Source organism: Cebus imitator, unplaced genomic scaffold (genome assembly GCF_001604975.1).
Source record: "Cebus imitator isolate Cc_AM_T3 unplaced genomic scaffold, Cebus_imitator-1.0 Scaffold156, whole genome shotgun sequence".
In the NCBI taxonomy this organism is placed as follows: Eukaryota; Metazoa; Chordata; class Mammalia; order Primates; family Cebidae; genus Cebus; species Cebus imitator.
The window spans coordinates 686,453-708,562 of record NW_016107471.1 but is presented as its reverse complement, the minus strand read 5'-3'; the positions used below and the strand labels follow the sequence as shown (position 1 = coordinate 708,562).

The window sequence follows — 22,110 nt, the reverse complement described above, 5'->3', positions numbered from 1 at the left end:
AAAGAAAATCAAAGAAATCAAAAACAATTCAGAAAAATTCAAAACCTTCTAAAAATACATAGTTGATATCTTCTGAGAGACAAAATAATATATGTCATCCTTTAAGAATAAAATGCTGCTAAAAATGAAATTCAAAGAATAAAAACAATTGAATACTGACAATATAAAATGAGTAATGTATAACTGAAGTAGAAAGGTAGAAAGATAAGCATCTCAGAATTGGACAGAAATATCCCAAAATGTAGAACAAAAAAGAAAAAAGCTAGAAAATAGTCAAGAATCAATAGGAAAATTAAAGAGTCACTCCACTCCAGAGCTCCTATATATGCGCTCCAATATAAAAGCCCATCAAGTGCCCAGCAAAAAAAAAAAAAAAAAAAAAAAAAAAAAAAAAAAAAAAAAAAAAAAAAAAAAAAAAAAAAAAAAAAGGGAAAAGAAATTCACATAATTACAAAATCTCAGAACACTGGAAATTAAAAGATCTAAAAGTTTCTGGAGTTCAGGTAAGGTTATATGCAAAATGATCAGAAATCAGTGAATTTAAATTTAAAATTCTGAAAGTGATTTTTAAATTAAAATCAAGGCTTCAAAAATTCTCTTCCCATGCACACTTTCCAGGAAAGTATCTTCCCTTTCCAGAAACCAACTTAGTCAGTTAAAATAAGTGAGTAAACAAAGAGGAATGAGTCCCTGCTTAATCACCACTACAAACACTGGCCACATATTCAGAGCATCCAATGAGCTTTTCAGAGCCTATCTCTCCAGTATGAACAAAGTTAAATGACCACTAGACATTAATGGGAACCAAGAAAGAGGAAAACTGATGAGAGAGAAGAATAAAATTCTCCAGTAGGATGATGAAAAGAAATCCCAAGTGATAGGTGTGCAGTAGACTTCAAAAGCAACCCATCTCAATTAAAAGATGGGAAGGAAAAACTGAGGAAAGGATGTCTCATGAGGAGAAAGAGAAGCTGATAGATTGCTTAACGCATCTGACCGTATTGAAAAGAGTTTTATAGAGGTAGAGAGTTAGAAAAAATATTGGTGACTGGACTAAAGAGGTTATGATACAGGTTTCTTGGGTCTGATGTACAGTGTGAATAAATGCTTGCAGCTCTTAGCCCTTTACTGATCAATGAGGAACTTTTTTATTAATATTTTCCTTTGTTAAAGGAGGAACCATAACTCTCTGTAGCTGTACATATAACCCTTTTCTCCTAAAGAGGAGTCAGTCAGTGCTCCTGTATTTTTAATTTTTTTGTCAAAGCAAGAAGTAAATACTTTAGAATTATTAAATATATAAACAAAGTGAATAAAGTTGAAAAAAAAATAGAATTTATATTAGTATTTCCATATCCTGACTTTCTCCCTCCTCCTTTCAGTACTCTAGACTTGCACAATTTAGCCCTCTCAAAATCTGAAAATTGGAAAGCGACAGTGGAACCTGCAGAAAGTTCTCTTGAACACTTGATAATTCGTTTACTGGAACTGGGAAGATTACAACATATGACTATTCAAAAAGAGAGGACCAGACTACAAACTACTCTCTATACTCCAGCAGTTACCGAATGATCCTTTTCCTCCAAAGTTATACCAAAAGTGAGACAGCCAAAACCTTGTGACTCTTTGAGTCTTCAGATACCTTGTGTAGATAAACGTCAAGAAAAAAGAAAAAACAATTCTGGTTCTTGCAAGCTTGAGCAAAATTCTTTAAAATGGAATTGGAGCAATGCTGGCAAACAGATGGAATTCTAGACCACCATCTCTAAAAAGTTCTTCCACCACAAAACAATTGATTGCAACTGACAATGATAAGAATCCCAAAAGTTCTATTTTAAATCCATGCCAAGACCTCTCATCCAAGCCTATGCTGGCCAGACAACTCAATCACTGGTTAAAATGGTCTCCACAAGATGTCTGCCATCAAGATCTCCAATGCCAGTTTCACCTATACTTCTGTCTTTTCCCGAAAATCAGAAGGAAATTAAGGCACTGAAGAGAAACTTTGGAACCAAAAAGAAACATTACCGACAAAATATAGTGTTGAATAGACCATTCTATATTCAGAAGCTAAACTGTCTGTCACCTTCCTTTATTGCTAAGGATAAGTGCTCACCCACTGACCAAAAATGACTCTTTTCTTTCATACACCTCAATGTGAACAGATCTATTCTAAGAAGCCCAACTAAGATATGGTTAATTATTCCAAGACACAGGTATTATTTAAAAAAATATCACATCAAACAGTTGCTTGAAGTGATATGGAGTGTAACTTGTGAAAAGCACTGCTGGGACGTCTATATGTAAATCCACAGGCTTCTATAATTATACGTTTGACAACCTTTTGCAATTTGTGTTTCAAGGAAATGGTTCATTTAGTAGACTATTCTATTCAAAAGGCTATTCTTTTTTTCAGTGATCGTTTTCCAGTATAATTCCATCAATAAATGGTATAATTGAAAAAAAAGAAGTTCTAATATACTTGTATATTAGAAAAATACACAAGTAGAGATATAAAATTATCATAACCTATTATGATCAGCTCTAAACAATATTTACATGTGACAATAATATAAAAAAAGACATATTGATTTAACCAAAAAATCGTGACATAACTCTGTTAAGAGCAGTGAAAGGAAGTGTGTGTGTGTGTGTGTGTGTGCATGCGCACGCGTGCATGCATGTGTGTGCATTTTAGGGGCAGGAAGGGTGGTATAACTAATAATTTCTCAGTTTCCATAATAGGAAGTGAATGAATAAGGCCTAACTTTGAAAATTAAAGAGATAATGGCATATTTTGACGTGTAAGATAAAAACCAGAAGAAACAGCTAAATTAGTTGAAGTAATTGCCACTGGAGAGCCAGACTTCTGCTAGGGTGGAGAATGAAGGAAAGCAGAGGCTATTTTTACTGTATATTCTGGGATAAAATCTTTCACTATGCACATATATTATTTTCACAAAAATAAAATTTAAAGAAGAAAAAATAATCAGGGTACAAATAAAGGTATATGTATAATAATGCCTATCAATATATCCTTTGAAATTCTAATTTTAAAAACCTAAATTTCCAATATAAGGCATCATTAAATTATTTGAGTATTACAGAAGTTAGAAAAAATACAGCTAATAGTATTTGGATTTATCAAGAATATTTGACATTGAAGGAAGTTGAAGACATAATAGTAATTGAAAGTATACGACAGAAAACTATATACAGTATGATTTAAATTTTATAAATATGTATAAAATTCAGAGGAAAAAAGTTGAGAAGAAAGTAGATGAAGCTGTTAACAAATGGTAACTCTTCAGTGATAATTCTAACATTTTTCAGACTTCTCTGAATTTTCCAAATTTTCTACAAAAGAAGTAAATTGCTTTTATAATCAAGGGGAAAGATGACATTTCAAGTAATTGATTTATTTATTTGAAAGCAAATTTTACCATTCAAAACCTGGCCAAGTAGAAACAACATCTACTAACTCCAGAGGCATAGTTCAGCATTGTGTGCTACTATCGAAGGACAGGTTATCTCATTGACACCTCAGTCCTCAAAAGAGTGAGACACTGAACAAGAACATTTCAAAGAGATGGTCAAAGGGTATTCAAGTTATAAAACAAGTGAGGGGTTTGGGGAGTAGAGGACAATGAGAGAACTGAGAACAGGAGACCTGCAAGCACAGAAAATACATTTCACCAACTTCACTATGTAAATAGACCTCTAAATTTTTATTCTTATGCCCCATAAGTTAATTTTCATTTTTTTATTGCATTTTAGGTTTGGGGGTACATGTGAAGAACATGCAAGATTGTTGCATAGGTATACATGTGGCAGTGTGATTTGCTGCCTTCCTCCCCTTCACCTATATCTGGCATTTCTCCCCATGCCATCCCCCCACAACTCCCCACCCCCCACTGTCCCTCCCCTATTTCCCTCCAATATATATCATTTCTTTTTTTTAACTTTTAAATACATTTATTATTTTGTTTAATTTTTTTAAATTTTTGTGGTTACATAGTAAGTGTGTGTGTGTGTACATATGTGTGTGTGTGTGTGTGTGTGTGTGTGTGTGGTACAGGAGATGTTTCAATATAGGCATATAATGTTATATATTAACATCATGGAGAAAGAGGTATGCATCCCCTCAAGCATTTATCCTTTGTGTTACAAACAATCCATTACACTTTGTAAGTTATTTTAAAATGTACAATTAAGTTATTATTGACTATTGTCACCCATTTGTGCTTCTTTTCTGAGTCACAAAGATTTATAGCCTTAAAAAGTTTCAGGACCTAAAAGTTTCAGGATACAGAATTAATCTACACAAATCAGTAGCCCTACTATACACACCAAGAGCGACCAAGCTTAGAATCAAATCAACTCAACCCCTTTTACAATAGCTATAAAAAAATTAAAATACTTAGGAATATACTTAACCAAGAAGGTGAAAGACCTCTACAAGGAAAACTACAAAACACTGCTGAAAAAATCATGGACATGAAAAACAAATAGAAACACATCCTAAGTGCATGGATGGGTGGAATCAATATTGTGAAAATGACCATACTGCCAAAAGCAATCTACAAATTCAATGCAATTCCCATCAAAACACCATCATCAGTTTTCACAGAACTAGAAAAAACAATCCTAAAATTCATATGGAACCAAAAAAGAGTCCACATAGCCAAAGCAAGACTAAGCAGAAAGAACAAATTGTGAGGCATTACATTACCTGACTTCAAACTACAGTATAAGACCATAGTCACCAAAACAGCATGGTATTGGTATAAAAACAGACATATAGACCAATAGAGAATCCAGAAATAAAGCCAAATACTTACAGCCAACTGATTTTTGACAAAGCAAACAAAAACATAAAATGGGGAAAGGACACCCTATTCAACAAATAGTGCTGGAAATAATTGACTAGCCACATGTAGAAGAATAAAACTGGATCCTTATCTATCACCTTATACAAAAATCAACTCAAGATGAATTTAAGATTTAAATCTAGACCTGAAACCATAAAAATTCTAGAAGATAACATTGGAAAAATCTTTTAGACACTGGCTTAGGCAAAGCCTTCATGACCAAGAACCCAAAAGCAAAAACAACAAAAACAAAGATAAATAGATAGGACTTAATTAAACTAAAAAGCTTCTATGAAGTAAAAGAAATAGCAACAAAGTAAACAGACAACTCACAGAGTGAAAGAAAATCTTTGCAATCTATACATACATCAGACTAATATCCGGAATCTACAAGGAACTCAAACAAATTAGTAAGAAAAAACAAACAATCCCATAAAAAAGTGAGCTAAGGACATGAATAGACAATTTTCAAAAAAGATATACAAATGACCAACAAACTTATGAAAAAATGCTCAACATTGCTAATTATTAGGGAAATGCAAATCAAAACCACAATGCGATACCACTTTACACCTGCAGGAATGACCATAATTGAAAAATTAAAAAATAATAGATGTCGGTGTGGATGTGGTGAAAAGGGAACACTTTTACACTGTTGGTAGGAATGTAAACTACTACAACTACTATGAAAAACAGTGTAGAGATTCCTTAAAGAACTAAAAGTAGATCTACCATTTGACCCAGCAATCCTACTCCTGGGTGTCTATCCAGAGGAAAAGAAGTCATTATACAGAAAAGATACTTGCACACGCATGTGTTTCACAATTGCAAAAACATGGAACCAGCCCAAATGCCCATCAATCAATGAGTTATATATATATAACATTTTCTTTAGAAATGAAATAGAAATAGAAATGAAATGGAAAATACGTATATTTTCTATTTTTCTATTGATTATTATTGACATAGAGTCCTATCTTAGACACTGTGGATAAAAGGTTTATTAAAAAAAAAAAAAAAGGCTCTGCCTCTGAAGAAGTCTCAATACTATTTTTTTCCACATACAGAATGTACAATTAATTAAAGGTCCAAAAGGATGACTGGCTCCAAATATATATATAAATAGAAAATATATATATACAAATAGAAAATTGTCTATTCATGTCCATATATATATATGTATATATATACAAACACACACATACACACACCATGGAATACTACTCAGCCATAAAGAGGAACAAAATAATGGCATTTTCAACAACCTAGATGGAACTGGAGAGCCTTAGTCTAAATGAGTAACTCAGGAATGAAAAACCAAACATGGTATGTCTCACTCATAAGTGGGAACTAAGCTGAGAATGCAAAGGCATAAGAATTATATGATGGACTTTGGGGACCAAGGGGAAAGGCAAGGGGGCGGTGAGGGATAAAAGACTATACATTGGGTACAATGAACACTGCTCAGGTGATGGGTGCACCAAAATCTCAGAAATCACCACTAAAGAACTTATTCATGTAACCAAACACCACCTGCTCCCCCAAAAACTTATGAAAAAGAAAAATCCAGTTTCAGGGCCTACTTTTAATATTTGCATCACCAAGGAGAGGAGGAGAATGTAGGCAACTCCAACATCAGTAAAAAGGGAAGGCATAACAGAAGTTCAAACATGTTTTGGCTGTGGAGATTTGTAGCTTTTAAATGGAACATAGCAGTTTACTGGTAATGATTGAAATACCTAGAAATTCAGAAGACGGTGGCTGGGAAAGAGGTCCCTGATTTCCTTATTCATCTAGAGCCACTCTGCAGCTTATATTTTTGAGAGATCTCCTAAGAATTCATTTGAATCAAGAATTCTGCAACTAAGAATTAATTCTCTGAGCTCAGTCATATAGTATCAAATTACCTAGCAATTAGCTGTCAGTCGTCACATCCTATAGCCTATGCTTATGTATCTCATATACTCCATTTTATAAATGTTAACCTCAGGTTCATACTGACAGTGTCATTTCAAAAAAACTAAACCAGCTGGACATATCTCACTGGAAGTATCAGGAAGGAAGAAAGCATGAGTAATATGGTTGGTACATGAACCCAGCCCCTCTTCAAAATAAGTATTCAATCTATGATTAGTATGTATGTTGCATCATTTGTCCAGTACTTTTAAAATACATACTTTTCTAGAGATAATATTTTTAGGTTAACCATGTCCTAGGATCACCTACCCATACAGTGTACCGAGGTTCCAAATCACCACAGTCCTTTGCAAAAATATAAGAACAGTTTCCTGGGAAGTAATAGTAGATGCCATCAAATGTTTCAAAATGATACTGTCCCCAGGTTTTGCAAATCCCATCTCTGCCGTTGCCCATGTTTGGGACTGAAAAGAAACAGGATAATATTTTGTAGACAAAATAAATTACACCTTTCTAGCAATGTTCAGTCATGGTAAACGATTCTAATTTTCATTCAAATTTCCTTCCCTGGTAGTCTGTATCATAGGAAGAAATAACTAATATAAAATTACCAGTTGCTCTCAAAACTTTCAAACTTCCCTGAAGAAAAACAAGGTCTCCAAGTAGTTGTGAAGAAAAGATTTATGTTAGAAAGTTCCTTAATTTTTGTTCCCAAAGAAAGACTCTAGAAGAAAAAAGGTATGGAAAATGATACAGTAAAAGGTCATAGTAATAAAGCAAGTAAGATGGCTCAGAAAAGAGAGAAATGTCACCACTGAATGTCCTAAAGATTAACATAGGCAGCATCAGAGTGTTCCAGTCTTTCACAAACGTCCTTTTATGATATCCCCAAAGAAAAATAACCACTGAGAAAAAAATCATGTTTACGTGTCTGGGACCTGGATGTGGGGAGCATTAGTCATTGAAAGTATGCTGGAATTTGGCCATAGCAGTGGCTTGTGCCTGTAATCCTAGCACTTTGGGAGGCCAAGGTGGGTGGATTGCCTGAACTCAGAAGTTTGAGACCAGCCTGGGCAACATGGTGAAACTCCGTTATCTATGAAAATACAAAAAATTAACCAGCATGGTGGGGTGGCACGCATCTGTAAATCCCGGCTACACAGGAGGCTGAGACACAAGAATCGCTTGAACCCAGGAGGCAGAGGTTGCAGTGAGGCAAGATTGAGCCACTGCATTACAGCCTGGGTAACAGAGTAAGATTCTGTCTTTTAAAAAAAAAGGCATACTGGAATTTAACAATTCATGACCTCAAACTGGCCAAATTTCAAGCAACATTTACCTTAAATCATACAACTGTATCTCCTGTTGTCATGCCTTTTTTCCTACCCTTGTAGATAGTCTTCTATTCAATTTTTGTTTTCTAAACTCTTCTCTTTAGAATAGTATGGAAATCAGTAACATTCACTGGCACTCAAAGTAAAACATTTTGATATACTCTAGGGGGAGCATAAAGATAAGGGTGACTCTTTACATGTTGTATTTTTGTGATTCTCACCTAAATTTATTAGCCTTGGCCAACTGTGGCCTTTTCAGGAAAAAAAACACAGAATGATTGATTTTTCAGGCAGTCTTCCCTGACAGTATGGGTCACTTCTGCCTCATATTTTCACAGCATCTTGTACTTTCCTTCACAGCACCTGTCACAAGGTATCTGTTGTGTATTTATCCCCTTCTCTAGAGTTCAGCCTCCAGGAGGACAGGAACATGTTTGTATTTTTCACTGTTGTATCCCCAATGCCTAGCCTGGGATCTAGATGCTAGCAACTATCGATTAAACAAATGAATATTTATTGATTATTATTGATATAGAGTCCTATCTTAGACACTGTGGATAAAAGGTTTATTTTAAAAAATAAAAAGCCCCTGCCTTTGAAGAAGTCTCAATACTATTTTTTAACATATAAAATGTTCGATTAAAGGTCCAAAAGAATGACTGGCTCCAAATAATAAATCTATTTTATAAAGCAAAAGAGTGATGAATGAGAACCTGGTTTTAACAGGCTATTACTATAGAAAGTGGAAAAAAATACTTGAAGAAATAGGAGAGCTCAATGAGAAGAAAAAGTAGGCCTATCTACTTTTGTTTTACATTGTTTCTAAATTACATCAAATTACTGAGAATGAATTGTGGGCTCCCTAGTTAATATACAACTCCCAGTGGATGAACATTATTATAGCAAATTATGCTTTAGTTTTCTCTTTGATATCTCATAATTCTCTCATAAGCATCCCTGAAACTTACTGATCTGGCATCTTGTCCCAAGAGCCTGAAATATTTGACAGTCACATGTTCCAGTCTTAGAACAGGAAGCTCCATTAAGGCATTCATAAGGACAAGAACCTGAGAGGCAAAAAAAAAGTTATCTTCTGGCATGCATTTGTTCTTTTAGGCGTAATATGTCAACATACAGCTTGGACAAATTGTAATCACTATTGGGCCTCTTGCCTTGCTAAGCTAAAGAACTAAACCCATCAAGTCTCTATCTAGTTCATTTCAATATGTGTGCTGTGAAGCAAGAAAGACAGGCTTTCACATCTCAAACTACCCTGAGAGCAAAGGTTAGCCCCTTTCAAGCAATTCAAAGGTCAAGTTCCCATGTAAGGAATCTCTGTCCCAGATGATGAGAACCAGAAATACACAAGCTGCAGATGATTCCGTTGACGGAGTTTGGCACTGGCTGCACATCCCATCAGCTCCTCTTCCAGGAGCAAACACTATATTAAAGAATGGGGTCTCTCACGTCTGTAATCCTGTCACTCTGGGAAGCCAAGGCAGGCGGATCATTTAAGGTCAGGAGTTCAGATCATCCGGGCCAGCATGGTGAAACCCCATCTCTATTAAAAATACAAAAATTAGTCATATATGGTGGTGCATGCCTGCAGTCCCAGCTACTCGGGAGGCTGAGGCAGGAGAATCACTTGAACCTGGGTGGTGGAGGTTGCAGTGAGCCGAGATTGCACCACTGCACTCCAGGCTGGGTGACAGAGCTAGACTCTGTCTCAAAAACAAACAAAAAAGAATAGGGTCTATCATTAACTTGAGGGATAAGGCAAAGCATTAAACTCAAAGGGAAACTCCTGCTTTTGAAGAGAATGATTAAACATTTCATTTGAAGTTTGTGTGTTAATCCTCAGGCTCAATTACAAATGACACATTCTTTGAAACCTATGCTACTGTGCATGGTGGCGCACGTTTGTAATCCTGGTTATTCAGGAGGCTAAGGTAAGAGAGTCACTTAAACCTGGGAGATGGAGGTTGCAATGAGCCAAGATCATGCCACTGCACTCCAGCCTGGGCGACAGAGCAAGACTCTGCCAAAAAAATAAAAGAAACCTATGCTTAATTTTGATGAGGCAGAAGCCAAAGTCACTGCTGTCACCAAAAATATTCTTTCATGGAAAGAAAAATTATAAAATTTTCCCTAAGAATTATGCTAAAAAGAGGAAGCAAGCAACTATGAGCTGTAACCCCAATTTTACCATCATCTCCTGAGTGAATTCTAAAAATGCAAATGAACCAGTGAAAAAAATTTCCTCTAATAAGGAGAGGACAAGAAGCATCTGGCAAAACTCAAGCAGGAAGAATTTAAGTTAACACATGAGGAGAACTAGAGGACATCTTAGTTCCTGGAAGATAGTTATCTAGTTGATCATTTAACCAGAGTTCTGCCAAAGGCAAGGATTTGAAAACCCTTCTGATTCATTCCCACCTTAAGATCCACTGATTTAAAATGTCTCTTTACTTTAAAAAATGCACAAATCTCCAAGTATACCTTGAGGAAAAAATATGTTGTTTTAACCTAGTTCATAAATACAGGTAAAAAAAATAATGTTTTTAATAAACTTAAATGCAGTTTTTCCCCCTAGGGGGGCATGCATATTTACAGTTTATCTTAGATCACAGTGTTGCATTTTTCTGATGAAGAGATGTTAAATATTTAGATAAACAAATGTATTGCCTTAAATATATTTTCAGTTCCATTTATTCTCCTGAAAACAAATATCAAAGGAAAACTGGTAAGGATCACTGTTATTTTAAAGACAACAATGAGATTTTCTATTTCATAGTTACCACTCAAATTAAATTTCAAACTACCATCAGCATTCTGCTTAATGGAAATGGAGAATTGGTAACAAAAAAAAAATAGGGATTAAGGGGCAAATAACTGATTCACAATAAAATAGTTTCTGACATCCAGTGACATCTTCCTTGGTTATGCAATTATCAGCTTTGTCTAAATGTTTGGCCCTGGTTATTCTCAGAAACAATTCAAATTTCTCTAAGATGTGAACTTAAATGATTACTAAGTATTATTACCATCCTGGCTCACTTTCTTTCATGTCATATGTGGAAACAATAAAGACTTGATTCAATATATCCCCTAAAATGGATTTTCTGAGAAAGCAAATAAAAAAACATAGGTATAAACACTGACCTTTTATTTTGCTCTCACCCCAATTAATAGCATCATGGAAAAAATATCTCGGAGAAGTAGCTTCAAACTTTGCAAGAAAGAAATGAGAATACAAGACAATTAAACTATTCAATTCAAGCCAAACATGCAAACTGGCAAATCTAGAAAATAGCTACAAATACAGAAATGATAAAGTGCTGACTTTAAATTTTCTGGGGTTATCAAAGCTTATCATCTCCATGAGGCAGAAGGGGTTCCTCTGAGGTTGTGGTTAGAAGACCTCATTCAGTCTTCGTTTTGCCTCTTACATGACTTTGACAAGTCAATTACTTTGTCTGCTCTCTGTTCTGTTCTCACTTCCCATCCTCCCCTACCCTTCTCATCATCCACTCTTTCTCCCAGCGCCCCATTCTCCAACCACCTCAAAACCTCCTGAAAGGAGCCTGATTGGAGTCTAACCTTTGGAATAATTGACTGCTTTGCCTGCAGAAATAGCAATTCTCTGACACTTCCAGGTGCAGATAGGTTTGGGAAAAAAATGTACAGGTTAACAGACCAACAGATGGTGATGTCCTGCCTGCCTGCACACCAACTGGTAAAGAAAACATCCACAGAAGCATCTGCTGTTTTGGTGCCAGTATGTGTTACCTTCAGCCTCCAAAGAGCTGACTGACATTTTAAAGTTCCTAGAGCATTTAAATGTATCTTTTTACAGAGCCCAAAGTAGTTCAGAGTAGTGGTAAAGGGCATGAATTTTAGAATCAAACAGAGTTGAATTAGACTCCTGACTGTCATTACTTACCCTTAAGCAAGTTTCCTAACCTCTTAGTGCCTCTGTTTACTCATCTATAAAATAGGAACAAAAATGGCACGTCCCTCGTTACATAGTTATGATAATGAATTAAAGCCATGTACGTAAAGCCTCATACATAGTGTCTCACACAGAAAATTAGCAATAAAGGGATTTATATCAATCAATCTAAGCAATCCAGATGAAATCATAAGGTTTTTAAAAGATCTATATAGCTTAGTAGCAAATATTTGTGGCTTACTAAAACTAATCAATCATGGATTATTATTCCAACTCCATACCAATTGAGGGTATGATCTAGGGCAATATTCTTTCCAATAGCACTTGCATTTCACCAGAATAAACACACCCAAAACTTGCCAAATAATCATCAAATTAAATAGCAGATGGTATTAGAAAAACTGAAGAAAAGATAAGAAGCATGGGAAAATGAGGCCTGTGACTTCAGGAGCCAAGTTCTTTCTCAGCAGATTCTGCTGTCCCTTATGTGAAATTTTATTTTGACATTTTCCTTCTCAGTATTTTTCCTCTTAACAAGAAAATGTACTCATGCTATATCTTTTTTTTTTTTTTTTTTTTTAAGAGATAGGGTCTCACTGTGTTTCCTAGGCTGGGCTCTAACTCCTAAACTCACTGTGTTTCCTGGGCTGAGTTCTAACTGCCGGACTCAAGCTGGGACTGCAGGCGCATGCCATCATGCTCAGCCCATGCTATATAAAAGACACTCTCTCACTATTTGAAGATTTCATTCTAAACTCTTTGCCCCACATGGTTTCAGGTTCATTGTCTCCTGTTCTCAATACTTCCAGGTTTTATCCTCACTATTCAATCTCCCCTTTTTGTCCTTGCCTCGGCCTTCAAACTAAGTTAGACTCAACAACAGTATATGATCTCGATTCCCTGAAGACAGCAAGTCTTATTCTCTCTTCAGCCGCGTTCCTCTTGGATGCCTAAATCTAACACAGCCCCAGATATTACAGGACACCAAAACCTTCCTCCTTTGGCTCCAAAACGGTTTATGCCAATCCCTTTAATGAAAGCCAGTCATCTCTGATACTCACAAAAAGCATATGAAGACTTCAACTCTACCTCACAAGCCCTATCACCTTGAACAAATTATTCAACCAGGTCAGCCTCAGTTTCCCAGTCTACAAAATGGAATAAAACTACCTGCCACACAGAATTCTGAGGATTCAGTGAAATGATATAAGCAACACAGCAAGAATAGTGCCAGGCACATAATAAGAGTTTTAAAGATACAGACCATGCACAGTAGCTCACGCCTGTAATACCAGCACTTTGGGAGGCCGAGGCAGGTGGATCTCCTGAGGTCAGGAGTTCGAGACCAGCCTGACCAACATGGTGAAACCCCATCTCTACTAAAAATACAAAAAATTAGCTGGGCTTGATGGTGTGCACCTGTAATCCCAGCTACTCAGGAGGCTGAGGCAGGAGAATCTCTTAAACTCAGGAAGCAGAGGTTGCAATGAGCCAAGATAACCCCATTGCACTCCAGCCTGGGCAACAAGAGCAAAACTTAGTCTCAAAAAAAAAAAAAAAAAAGAGTTGCAAACATGCTACCTGTTTTTATTATTAGATAAAAACAGAAAACATTGGATAACATTAGAACAAGATAAAAATATATAATTTGTTTTTTGCTCCATATCCTTTAGCCCAATTCAATCCACATCTCCTTTATGTAAATTAGAATGACTCCCTAGCATACCACCTTTCTGGCTACCACAACATCCTATTTACCTGGCATACCATACATCATAATACATTTCATAAAACATGTCACTAAGATGTGACATGCAGATTTCATTAATTTATTTATTTATTGACATATTTGAACTCAGAATGGCATTTTACATTTATAATTGGGAGCATATTTACTTTTCATGTCACATGAATAATGGCAAATGATTGAGGCTGCCTTGGATTTAATAAACCCGTTACAAAGAAATGACTTCTTTATAAGCCTACCTCCATAACAGATGGAGTCTCTAGATAACAGGCATTGCTATTCCTGTTTAGATCTCTAGCACTGTTCTTTGGTATGTCATCAACAAATACCAAGTGAACTGAAAAAAGACATGGTTCGAATGGGAATCTGTCTCCTAAGGGTGTTTAGAGCTGTGACTGTGGTCGACTTTGTTGATACCTCTCCCTTCATCCTCTCAGCCCATCTCTGAATTCACCTTGGAATTCATCTGGATTTCTGTGCACATTGAAAGCCTCCAACTTTCTGTCTTTGCCTGAGGGCAAAGTCCAAGCAGAAAAAACTATAGAAGGTGACTTACTGGGGATTTTAGGCTCTCCAGAGGCTTCCCTCAACCAGAAATGATTATAGGACACATTCTACATGGTTCTTCAGAAAATCTCCAGTAAGACTGAGCTCCAGCTGCCTACAGCAGAAAGCCCCTCATTAACATACCCCATATTTTATTTTCTCCCTTCTTCACATATTTTCTTTTCTCCTTTCTTTGGGCACTTCCCAAATAAATGACCTATGTAGTACGTCTCTTAGAGCCTGCTTTCAGGAAAGGAATTTTTGGAATGTAATGCAAATGCAAAAACGTCCCAGGCAGCAGGTGCATATATTGATGTAACTGATAAAAAAGAAGGGCCCATCCTTCCTCTTTCCTGATTACATCTCCACAGGACAGGGAGAGGCACAGGGAAATACTATCTCTAGATGGGAAATCACTGCAGCACACAAATGTGCTATTTACAGAAGTATGGGTCTACCCTTTCTTGCTCACCTCACTGCCAAAGTATTTCTGAGTCCTTATTTGAATACTTATCTGCCTATCAGTGCTCTGTTTTCCTGGGGGTAGTGAATAATCTATGGATAAGAATGGCCTTGTAACACATGAAATGCCAATTCTAAACAGTGTAGTGTAAGATTATGACCTCATTAACCATTGTTGAAACTTCTTCTTTTAAAAATTATTCAGATAATAAATGATCTTGACAGGTTTTCTAGCCTTAGGAAGTAGAAGTACAAGTCTCCTGCTCTTCATTCTCCCTAGAAGGGAGTAAAGTATACAAATTCTAAAAACATCTAAATGGACAACAGTATAACCCCATCCACTGGGCACTTAATGTGACATCTTTGGGGCATATTTCACAGTTTCTTCAATCTAGTGGGTTCAGCAGAATGCAGTTTTTCTCAAAATCTGATTTTCTCCTGAGTCATGCATAAGTCCTTTTGTGGGTAATATGGTCTACTGGCAAATATACACTTAAAATTTCTCAGAGAAAAATCATTTTAACCACTTTACATGATACTTAAGTACTTTAGTACACAAAACACTCTTTTTAAGAAAAATAAAATGTGTTTCTATTCCACAGACAATCCTTTGCCTATTCTGGTGTCAGAGGTACTCCAACCAGAGTGGTTCCATCTTGAATAGGGGCTGGATAAAATGAGTCTGAGATCTGCTGGGCTACATTCCCAAGAGGTTAGGCATTCTTAGTCACAGGAGGAGATAAGAGGTCAGCAGGACTGGTATCACAAGATACAGGTCATAAAGATCCTGGAGGAAAGAAGCTGGCCCAATCCTGCCAAAACCAAGATGGCTATGAAAGTAACTTCTGGTTGTTCTCACTACTCATTATACTCTAATTATAATCCATTAACAGGCTAAAAGACACTCCTACCAGCGCCTTGACAGTTTACAAATGCCATGGCAATGTCCAGAAGTTATCCTATATGGTCTAAAAGGAAAAGGAACCCTTATTTGTAGGAAATTCCTGCCCCTTTCCTGGAAAAGTAATGAATAATCCACCTCTTGTTTAGCACATGATCAAGAATACAGGTATACTCAGTCAAGCCCCTCATGCTGCTTCTCTGCCTGTGAAGTAGCCATTCTTTTATTCCTTTACCTTCTTAATAAACTTGCTTTCACTTTACTCTATGGACTTCCCCAAATTCTTTCTTGCATGAGAACCAAGAACCCTCTCATGGGGTCTGGATCAGGACCCCTTTCCAGTAACACTGGTACAAAAATGGTCTCTACTCTTGGTAAGAATAAATCAGTTCTGTCTTCTAAACAGACACAACAGCATATCAGATCTGTCTTCCATATAACCAGTAATTCTCTTTAATTAATACTGCATAATATAAAAATGCAGATATGTATCACAAAATAAAAACTATTTGCAATTTAATATTTAACAAAGGCTTCCTTGAATATTTAAGCTGTTTGCTACATAAATACTCAAATCATATTCCTTTTCAAAGAAATGCCTTTAGTAAGTTAGGATTCTGTATTTTTCCATCCATCCTTTAGAGAAGGTTTTTTAAACCCATCCACTTGAGCATTCCAACCAGTTTGAAGAAATTGCAATTATCCAATATCCTTCATATAAAGGCACCCAGGCAAGAAGTTCTCCTCAAACGCAGTGCTATGCTGGCCCTCCAAAAAACAGGTACTTATTCAGAGATATCCACAATTTAAATTTATCATACATTATTAAAACTTTCTGTCAAAACATCAGGACGTATCTGATGCCCTTTTTGCAGTATTTAACTCATATCATTTACACTTTTTTGGCCCCTTTTTGTGTGTATTTGTACTGTTGTCATTGCTCTAACTGATATTGTGCTTAATTTTTAAAGTACTTCTAATTTTCCGGCAAGTGCACGGATTAAATACCTCAAGCCTATTAGTAGGTAACTGAGCTAAATAACAACAACAACAAAAAAATGTATTTTATTCCAAACAAGTCGATGTGACCTGAGCATCAATTCGATGGTCACAGAAAAGCAATAGAGAAGTTTGCTTCTTCTTCCTCTTTCTTATTTTGTTCTTAGGTTTTATTCCCCTCCACAAAGGTCTCATTGTTGAAGTGACAGCAGAGTCCAAAACAGAATGGCTTATTTCTCTGCCTCTCTCTCCATCTGAGGCATAACCTACCTGTGCTGCTAAAAGAGCTCTTTTCTGTCGATTTTCATTAAACCCGTTTCTGGAAGAAAACAAAAAGAACTTGTATAGTCAAAGGCCCCTAGGCAACCTGAACAAGCTTTTCCCAAGAGAGAGCTGGTGTTTTCCTTCTGATTTCCATCACTTTATCAAAGAGGTCTTTCTTAACATTTAAAAGGTCCCCGCTCCCCGTTCTGGAGGGGTTAGATTTGGGTGGTGGTGATGTCTCATTTTACAAAATTCAGGAGTGTCCCCAAATTTCTCTAGTCTTTGATATAAACTGAATTTTAGGAAGGAACTTCGAGATGGAAAAATAAACAAAATAGTGAAACACTGTAGCACCAACCCTGGCAATATTTTCTCCACAAGACTTTGCAAATCTGGTGAGGTCAGTATTTACACTTTCCCTTTTTTCAAACATAGTACTTAATTCTCTCCTGTGCTATGTCATAAAGGGCAAGTTAACATTAATGTGAGTAAGAACATCAAATTGTAATTTATCAAAATTAAATGGCTAATAATTCACTAAGGCATATATTTTGTTTATAATGTTTTCTGTTTTTGTGTTTTATTTATCAATGAACATTTTATTTTAAAAAACTCAAACGGTAAATAGAATTCTGCTTTTCATTAAGCAGATCAGTTTTGTCCAAAAAATGATTTTAATTATTTACTGCTAAAACAATTTTTTCTTTTTATCATTAAAAACTGTGTTACTCTGCTAAAAGTAAACATAAGACATTTGTTAGCAATAATGCATATTAATAATGTAAAGGATAACATTATGGAATATAACTTTTTTTTCAAACCTTTGAAGTGAAAGTAAGATCTTTTTAGTATCTACAGTCACCAAGGACTCTTGCAATTAAAATGAAAGAAATTATTTTGTAATTAAAGTGAAAGGAAATATTTTCATAAATAAGGAAATGAATGCTTGATCAGTTTAATATGTAGAAATGTTTTCTTAAGTATAGTTTATGCTTTTTTTGTAAAATATTTCACTTATTTTTTTCAAAAACTGATATAGTTGCCTGCTGAGGTTTGCTCATTCCCATTAACTTTATGTTTTAGAAGACATGAAGAACAAGAAATACTTACTTTGATGTTCCTGTCAGTATAGATGATGCGCAAATATATTCTGCCAGAGACAAATATATAAGCATGAAAAAAAATTAGCCAAATATGTTGGCTACATGTTCTAGTTGTTTAAAAGAACATTTTAACCTAAATTCTAAAATTCTGATTGAAGTTTGCTGTTATTTTTTCATTTTTAGAGGGATTTGACCAGCAAATTTCCTGTGAGACAATGAGTGACTGATAAGCTAAAAAGAATGGGTTAGTGTACATGGATTTTCATAGAGACGCAATGCAATCGAACAGATACTAGACTTGGAATCAGAGATCCAAGTTTTTGTTCTAGTCCTACCACATAGTATATTCCAAGCTTAAACAAAATACCAAGCACACCATTAAATGATGGTGTTGGACAGTTATCTGCGAAGTCTCCTCAGCTCTCAAGATTCTGTGACATTTTTCTCCTTGAGGTTTCAGTCACAACTGGAACTGGAAAACAGCACCTTTGACCTCTGTAGTCTTTTATACTTAAGCAATTTCTCCCATTTCTCCTACAAGCTTTAAAGCATACAGACCTTTACAGGGATTAAAAATTAACAACTGAAAGTAAATAAATCCTCTCCCCATTTTGTTAGGTGTGATAAAGTGCTTATCTATTAAAAACATAGCATGTATTTCACAAATTTAAAATACTCCAAGAAAATGTGTTACAGCTTAAAACTAGTTCCACAAAATGCCCAAAGTATGGAACCTGGCTGAAGGTACATGGAGGTGTGTTATGTCATTTTAATTTTGTGTATGCTTCGAAGTTTTCCGAAATAAAAAAAACAATCAAATAGCAAAAAAATTTATTAATAAAATTACCATAAAAATAATTAAAATCAATTTTTATCCCCAGATGTTAGACATTCTTAAAACAGTTTTTACTATTCTTTAGGTTTTTTACTATTCTTTAGGCATGAAGAAAGTTTGAGTACTCAATTGCTCTTAGATTATTATAAAATTTCAAATGTTTAAATTGCAAATAGGCAATTACTTTAAATCATCTTTTAGGAGAGAAAGTTAGAATCAGAGCTGCTTCTAACACAATTGCATATCATGATAAAAGCATGATTTTTTAACCAGTCATTTAAAAAAGATTCAAGAAATGAAAACTAAGAAGTTTTCATTTAAACTGAAAACTAAAAAAACTAAAAAGTTCTAGTACAATTGCATATCATAATAAAAGCATGATTTTTAACTAGCCATTTTAAAAAGACTCACAAAATGAAAACTAAAAGGTCTAAATTATCTACATTATTAAAAATTTTTTAATGTGATCTTAGTATTATTTAGTACAATTCATCCTAATAACTTCAAAGTGCTTTATACAAGAAAACTATTTGTATAAACTGTAAGAAAAACAAAAATACAGTAAATTAACATAAAAATTTAATCTGAGTTCTTACCTTGTAATGAAAACAGCAGTACGTGGAGCAAGAATATACTCCAAGGTATCATTAAATTGAGTTTTCTTACAACGTTCATCTCACCGTAGCCTTTCTCCCTGAAATGTAAACAAATTGTTGGTCTTTATTATAATGGCATCTTAGAAGTATGTTTATTTGTATGCAAATTCTAATAAATATAGCTATATAATAAAGTAATTCAAACAGGAATTCTAGGCTTTCCAACTACATACAGCATCTGAAGCTTTAGAACTTGCAGGCAACCCTTTGGCTGAGTCTCTCATTAGTGATGCATGGCAGCTTCTTACCTGAGCCCGTGTTAGTCACACCCACACCTGCACATCATAGGCCTTTTTAGCCTATATCAACCTTTTATACCTTCTCAAGACAGCAGAATTAAAATAAAAAGAAACACCTCTTGGTATCTCCTGAAGCCATAAGAGGTAACCATTATTCCTAATTGTTGATCTAATCTTTGCATTTTAGAATTTTATTCATAAAATAATTACTATACTTTGAAAAAGAGTGAAATAAAACTCTGTCAATATTTCCTAAAATGTCTACATGTTCTTTAAGAATTAAAAATTTTCTTTAGGAATTAAAAAGTACACTAAAACGATGTGCATATATTTTCAAGTACCATTACAGTGTAGTTTAAGCTGACATGTTCATGGACCCACAGATATTTCTGTTAAACATTCTGCAACAAAAGTAACAAATTTTTTTTAAAGATAATATTCTATATTTGACTTTAAAAAGAAAATAAAGTAACTCACTCAGCCCTGAAAACCTTCCATTCACAACCTGTTTTTCCAAACTTTGTGACAAATGCCCAATTAAACAACAGATATTATTGCAACAGTAGGAGCACTCTTCTTTAAAAGGGACTGACTGCCTACATTGGCATGAGAAAAGAGCTCTAACATGTCATAATGAACTTTATAGATCTGAGCCCCATGTATTAGTGAAAACCATCCTTGTATAGTGGGTGCACATTTCTACACCAGATCCCATGAGTTACCTGCACTATTATCAAAGTCATTTAACAGACGGTGTGCAATAGTAAAGAATGGCTAACGACACAGGAGTACTTTATGAAACAAAAAGCCACAGCAGTTCTTAACATCCTGTCTCCAGATTACGCTTCTGCAATGACCTCTGAGTCTTTCTATTCAGTATCCTTGACATCCTAACATCATACACAGTCCAATATTCCTTATAGAAACAGTCTCCTGTTTGTGTTCCAAATCCCACAATCATTTACTCTTGCTCTAAATGATCTTAATTCCTTTCTTTATAATAGCTAATTCCATGAGCCAACAGATGTTTGTCTATAAAGGAAAAAGCTTAACCATGAAAGAACAAACAAATTTCACTAAAATTATAAAATAGCTATGTGCCTGTCCACCCCCAGCACACTCATATGTATGCATACATTCACATAGGTTTAAGTAATTATAGTGTTTAATATTATTTATTGAAAGGTTACTAGTCTATTACTCTTGAACTAATTAAAAAATCATAAAAATCTAACATAATGAACTGACGTATAGTTACATTCTAAATATTAGTCCAAAAATACATATTTACTCAATAAGCAAAACCATAAAATATTTTAGATTCTTAAGAAGATGTGACTATAAAATAAATTAAAAGGCTAATATTGAAATCTATTTAGAAGACAATACTTTTCCTCAACAAAATATTTTTAATTAAGGGAATTAAGTTTATTTATGAAGAATGTTTATAGACTCTTTCTGGAAAAGGTTGAGATGTATATAACCAATATGCATTACTAAGTCCCATCCTTATTTTACAATAGTTGCTTTTACTTCAGGATTATTTTTCCCTATCTAGCAACTGCTTGACTTTTTTGCTTGAACTTAAAAATTTCCAAAATTAACAGCCATATGGAAAGATCTCAAGCATAAACCAAAGTTAAATTTTACAGTTCAATAAAATAAACATTTTGATAATAATTACAGTTATTTCTAACACTGCTAGAACTTTGTAAGAAAAAGTTAGTAAGCAGCAACATAAAGTCATGTGAAAATCATGTATTTCTGATACAAACTTTGGTATTTTTATGTACTTAATTAAAATGTAGTAACTCTTAACTTTTCATCTCAAATTTCATATAGTATATTTAAAGTTTTTATTCAAAAGCATCACAGCCACTTTCACTGAATAAAGTTGAAAATTTCAAGCCTGTATTACTTGACGTTTTTATGAGTGCTTTTCTGTTTCAAACTAAACGTATTTAAAAACTTTAAGTAGTTTTGTCTGGTAGAATTTGGCCAGGCATGGTGACTCACGCCTGTAGTCCTAGCACTTTGGGAGGCTGTGTTTGAGCTCAGAAATTTATGACTAGCCTGGACAACATAATGAAATTCTGCCTCAGAAAAAAATATATATATATTAGTTGGGCATGGTAGCATGCTCCTGTAGTCTCAGCTACTACGGAGGCTAAGGTGGGAGAATTGTTTGAGCTCAGGAGGTTGAGGTTGCTGAGGTCACACCCCTGCACTCCAGCCTGGGAAACAGGGCAAGACCCTGTCTCAAAAAAGAAAGAAATAAAAAATA

General features: G+C 35.0%; 1 protein-coding gene and 1 pseudogene across 2 annotated transcripts in view; one reads left to right on the top strand and one right to left on the bottom strand.

The window, feature by feature from the left end:
* The window catches only part of OTOGL (otogelin like), a 202,897-nt gene that overhangs the window by 159,491 nt on the left and 21,296 nt on the right, over positions 1 to 22,110 (bottom strand). The window contains exons 3-8 of the mRNA XM_017543473.2: positions 19,528 to 19,625; positions 18,104 to 18,143; positions 17,000 to 17,048; positions 11,285 to 11,351; positions 9,091 to 9,189; positions 7,098 to 7,252 (exon numbers count right to left, since the gene is read on the bottom strand). Coding sequence (XP_017398962.1) covers positions 7,098 to 7,252; positions 9,091 to 9,189; positions 11,285 to 11,351; positions 17,000 to 17,048; positions 18,104 to 18,143; positions 19,528 to 19,625 — 508 coding nt within the window. The remainder of the gene's footprint in view (positions 1 to 7,097; positions 7,253 to 9,090; positions 9,190 to 11,284; positions 11,352 to 16,999; positions 17,049 to 18,103; positions 18,144 to 19,527; positions 19,626 to 22,110) is intronic.
* LOC108314536 lies at positions 604 to 2,456 on the top strand (annotated as a pseudogene). Its single transcript, XR_001829522.2, has 2 exons — positions 604 to 622; positions 1,346 to 2,456. The product of XR_001829522.2 is annotated as a protein FAM217A-like (transcript).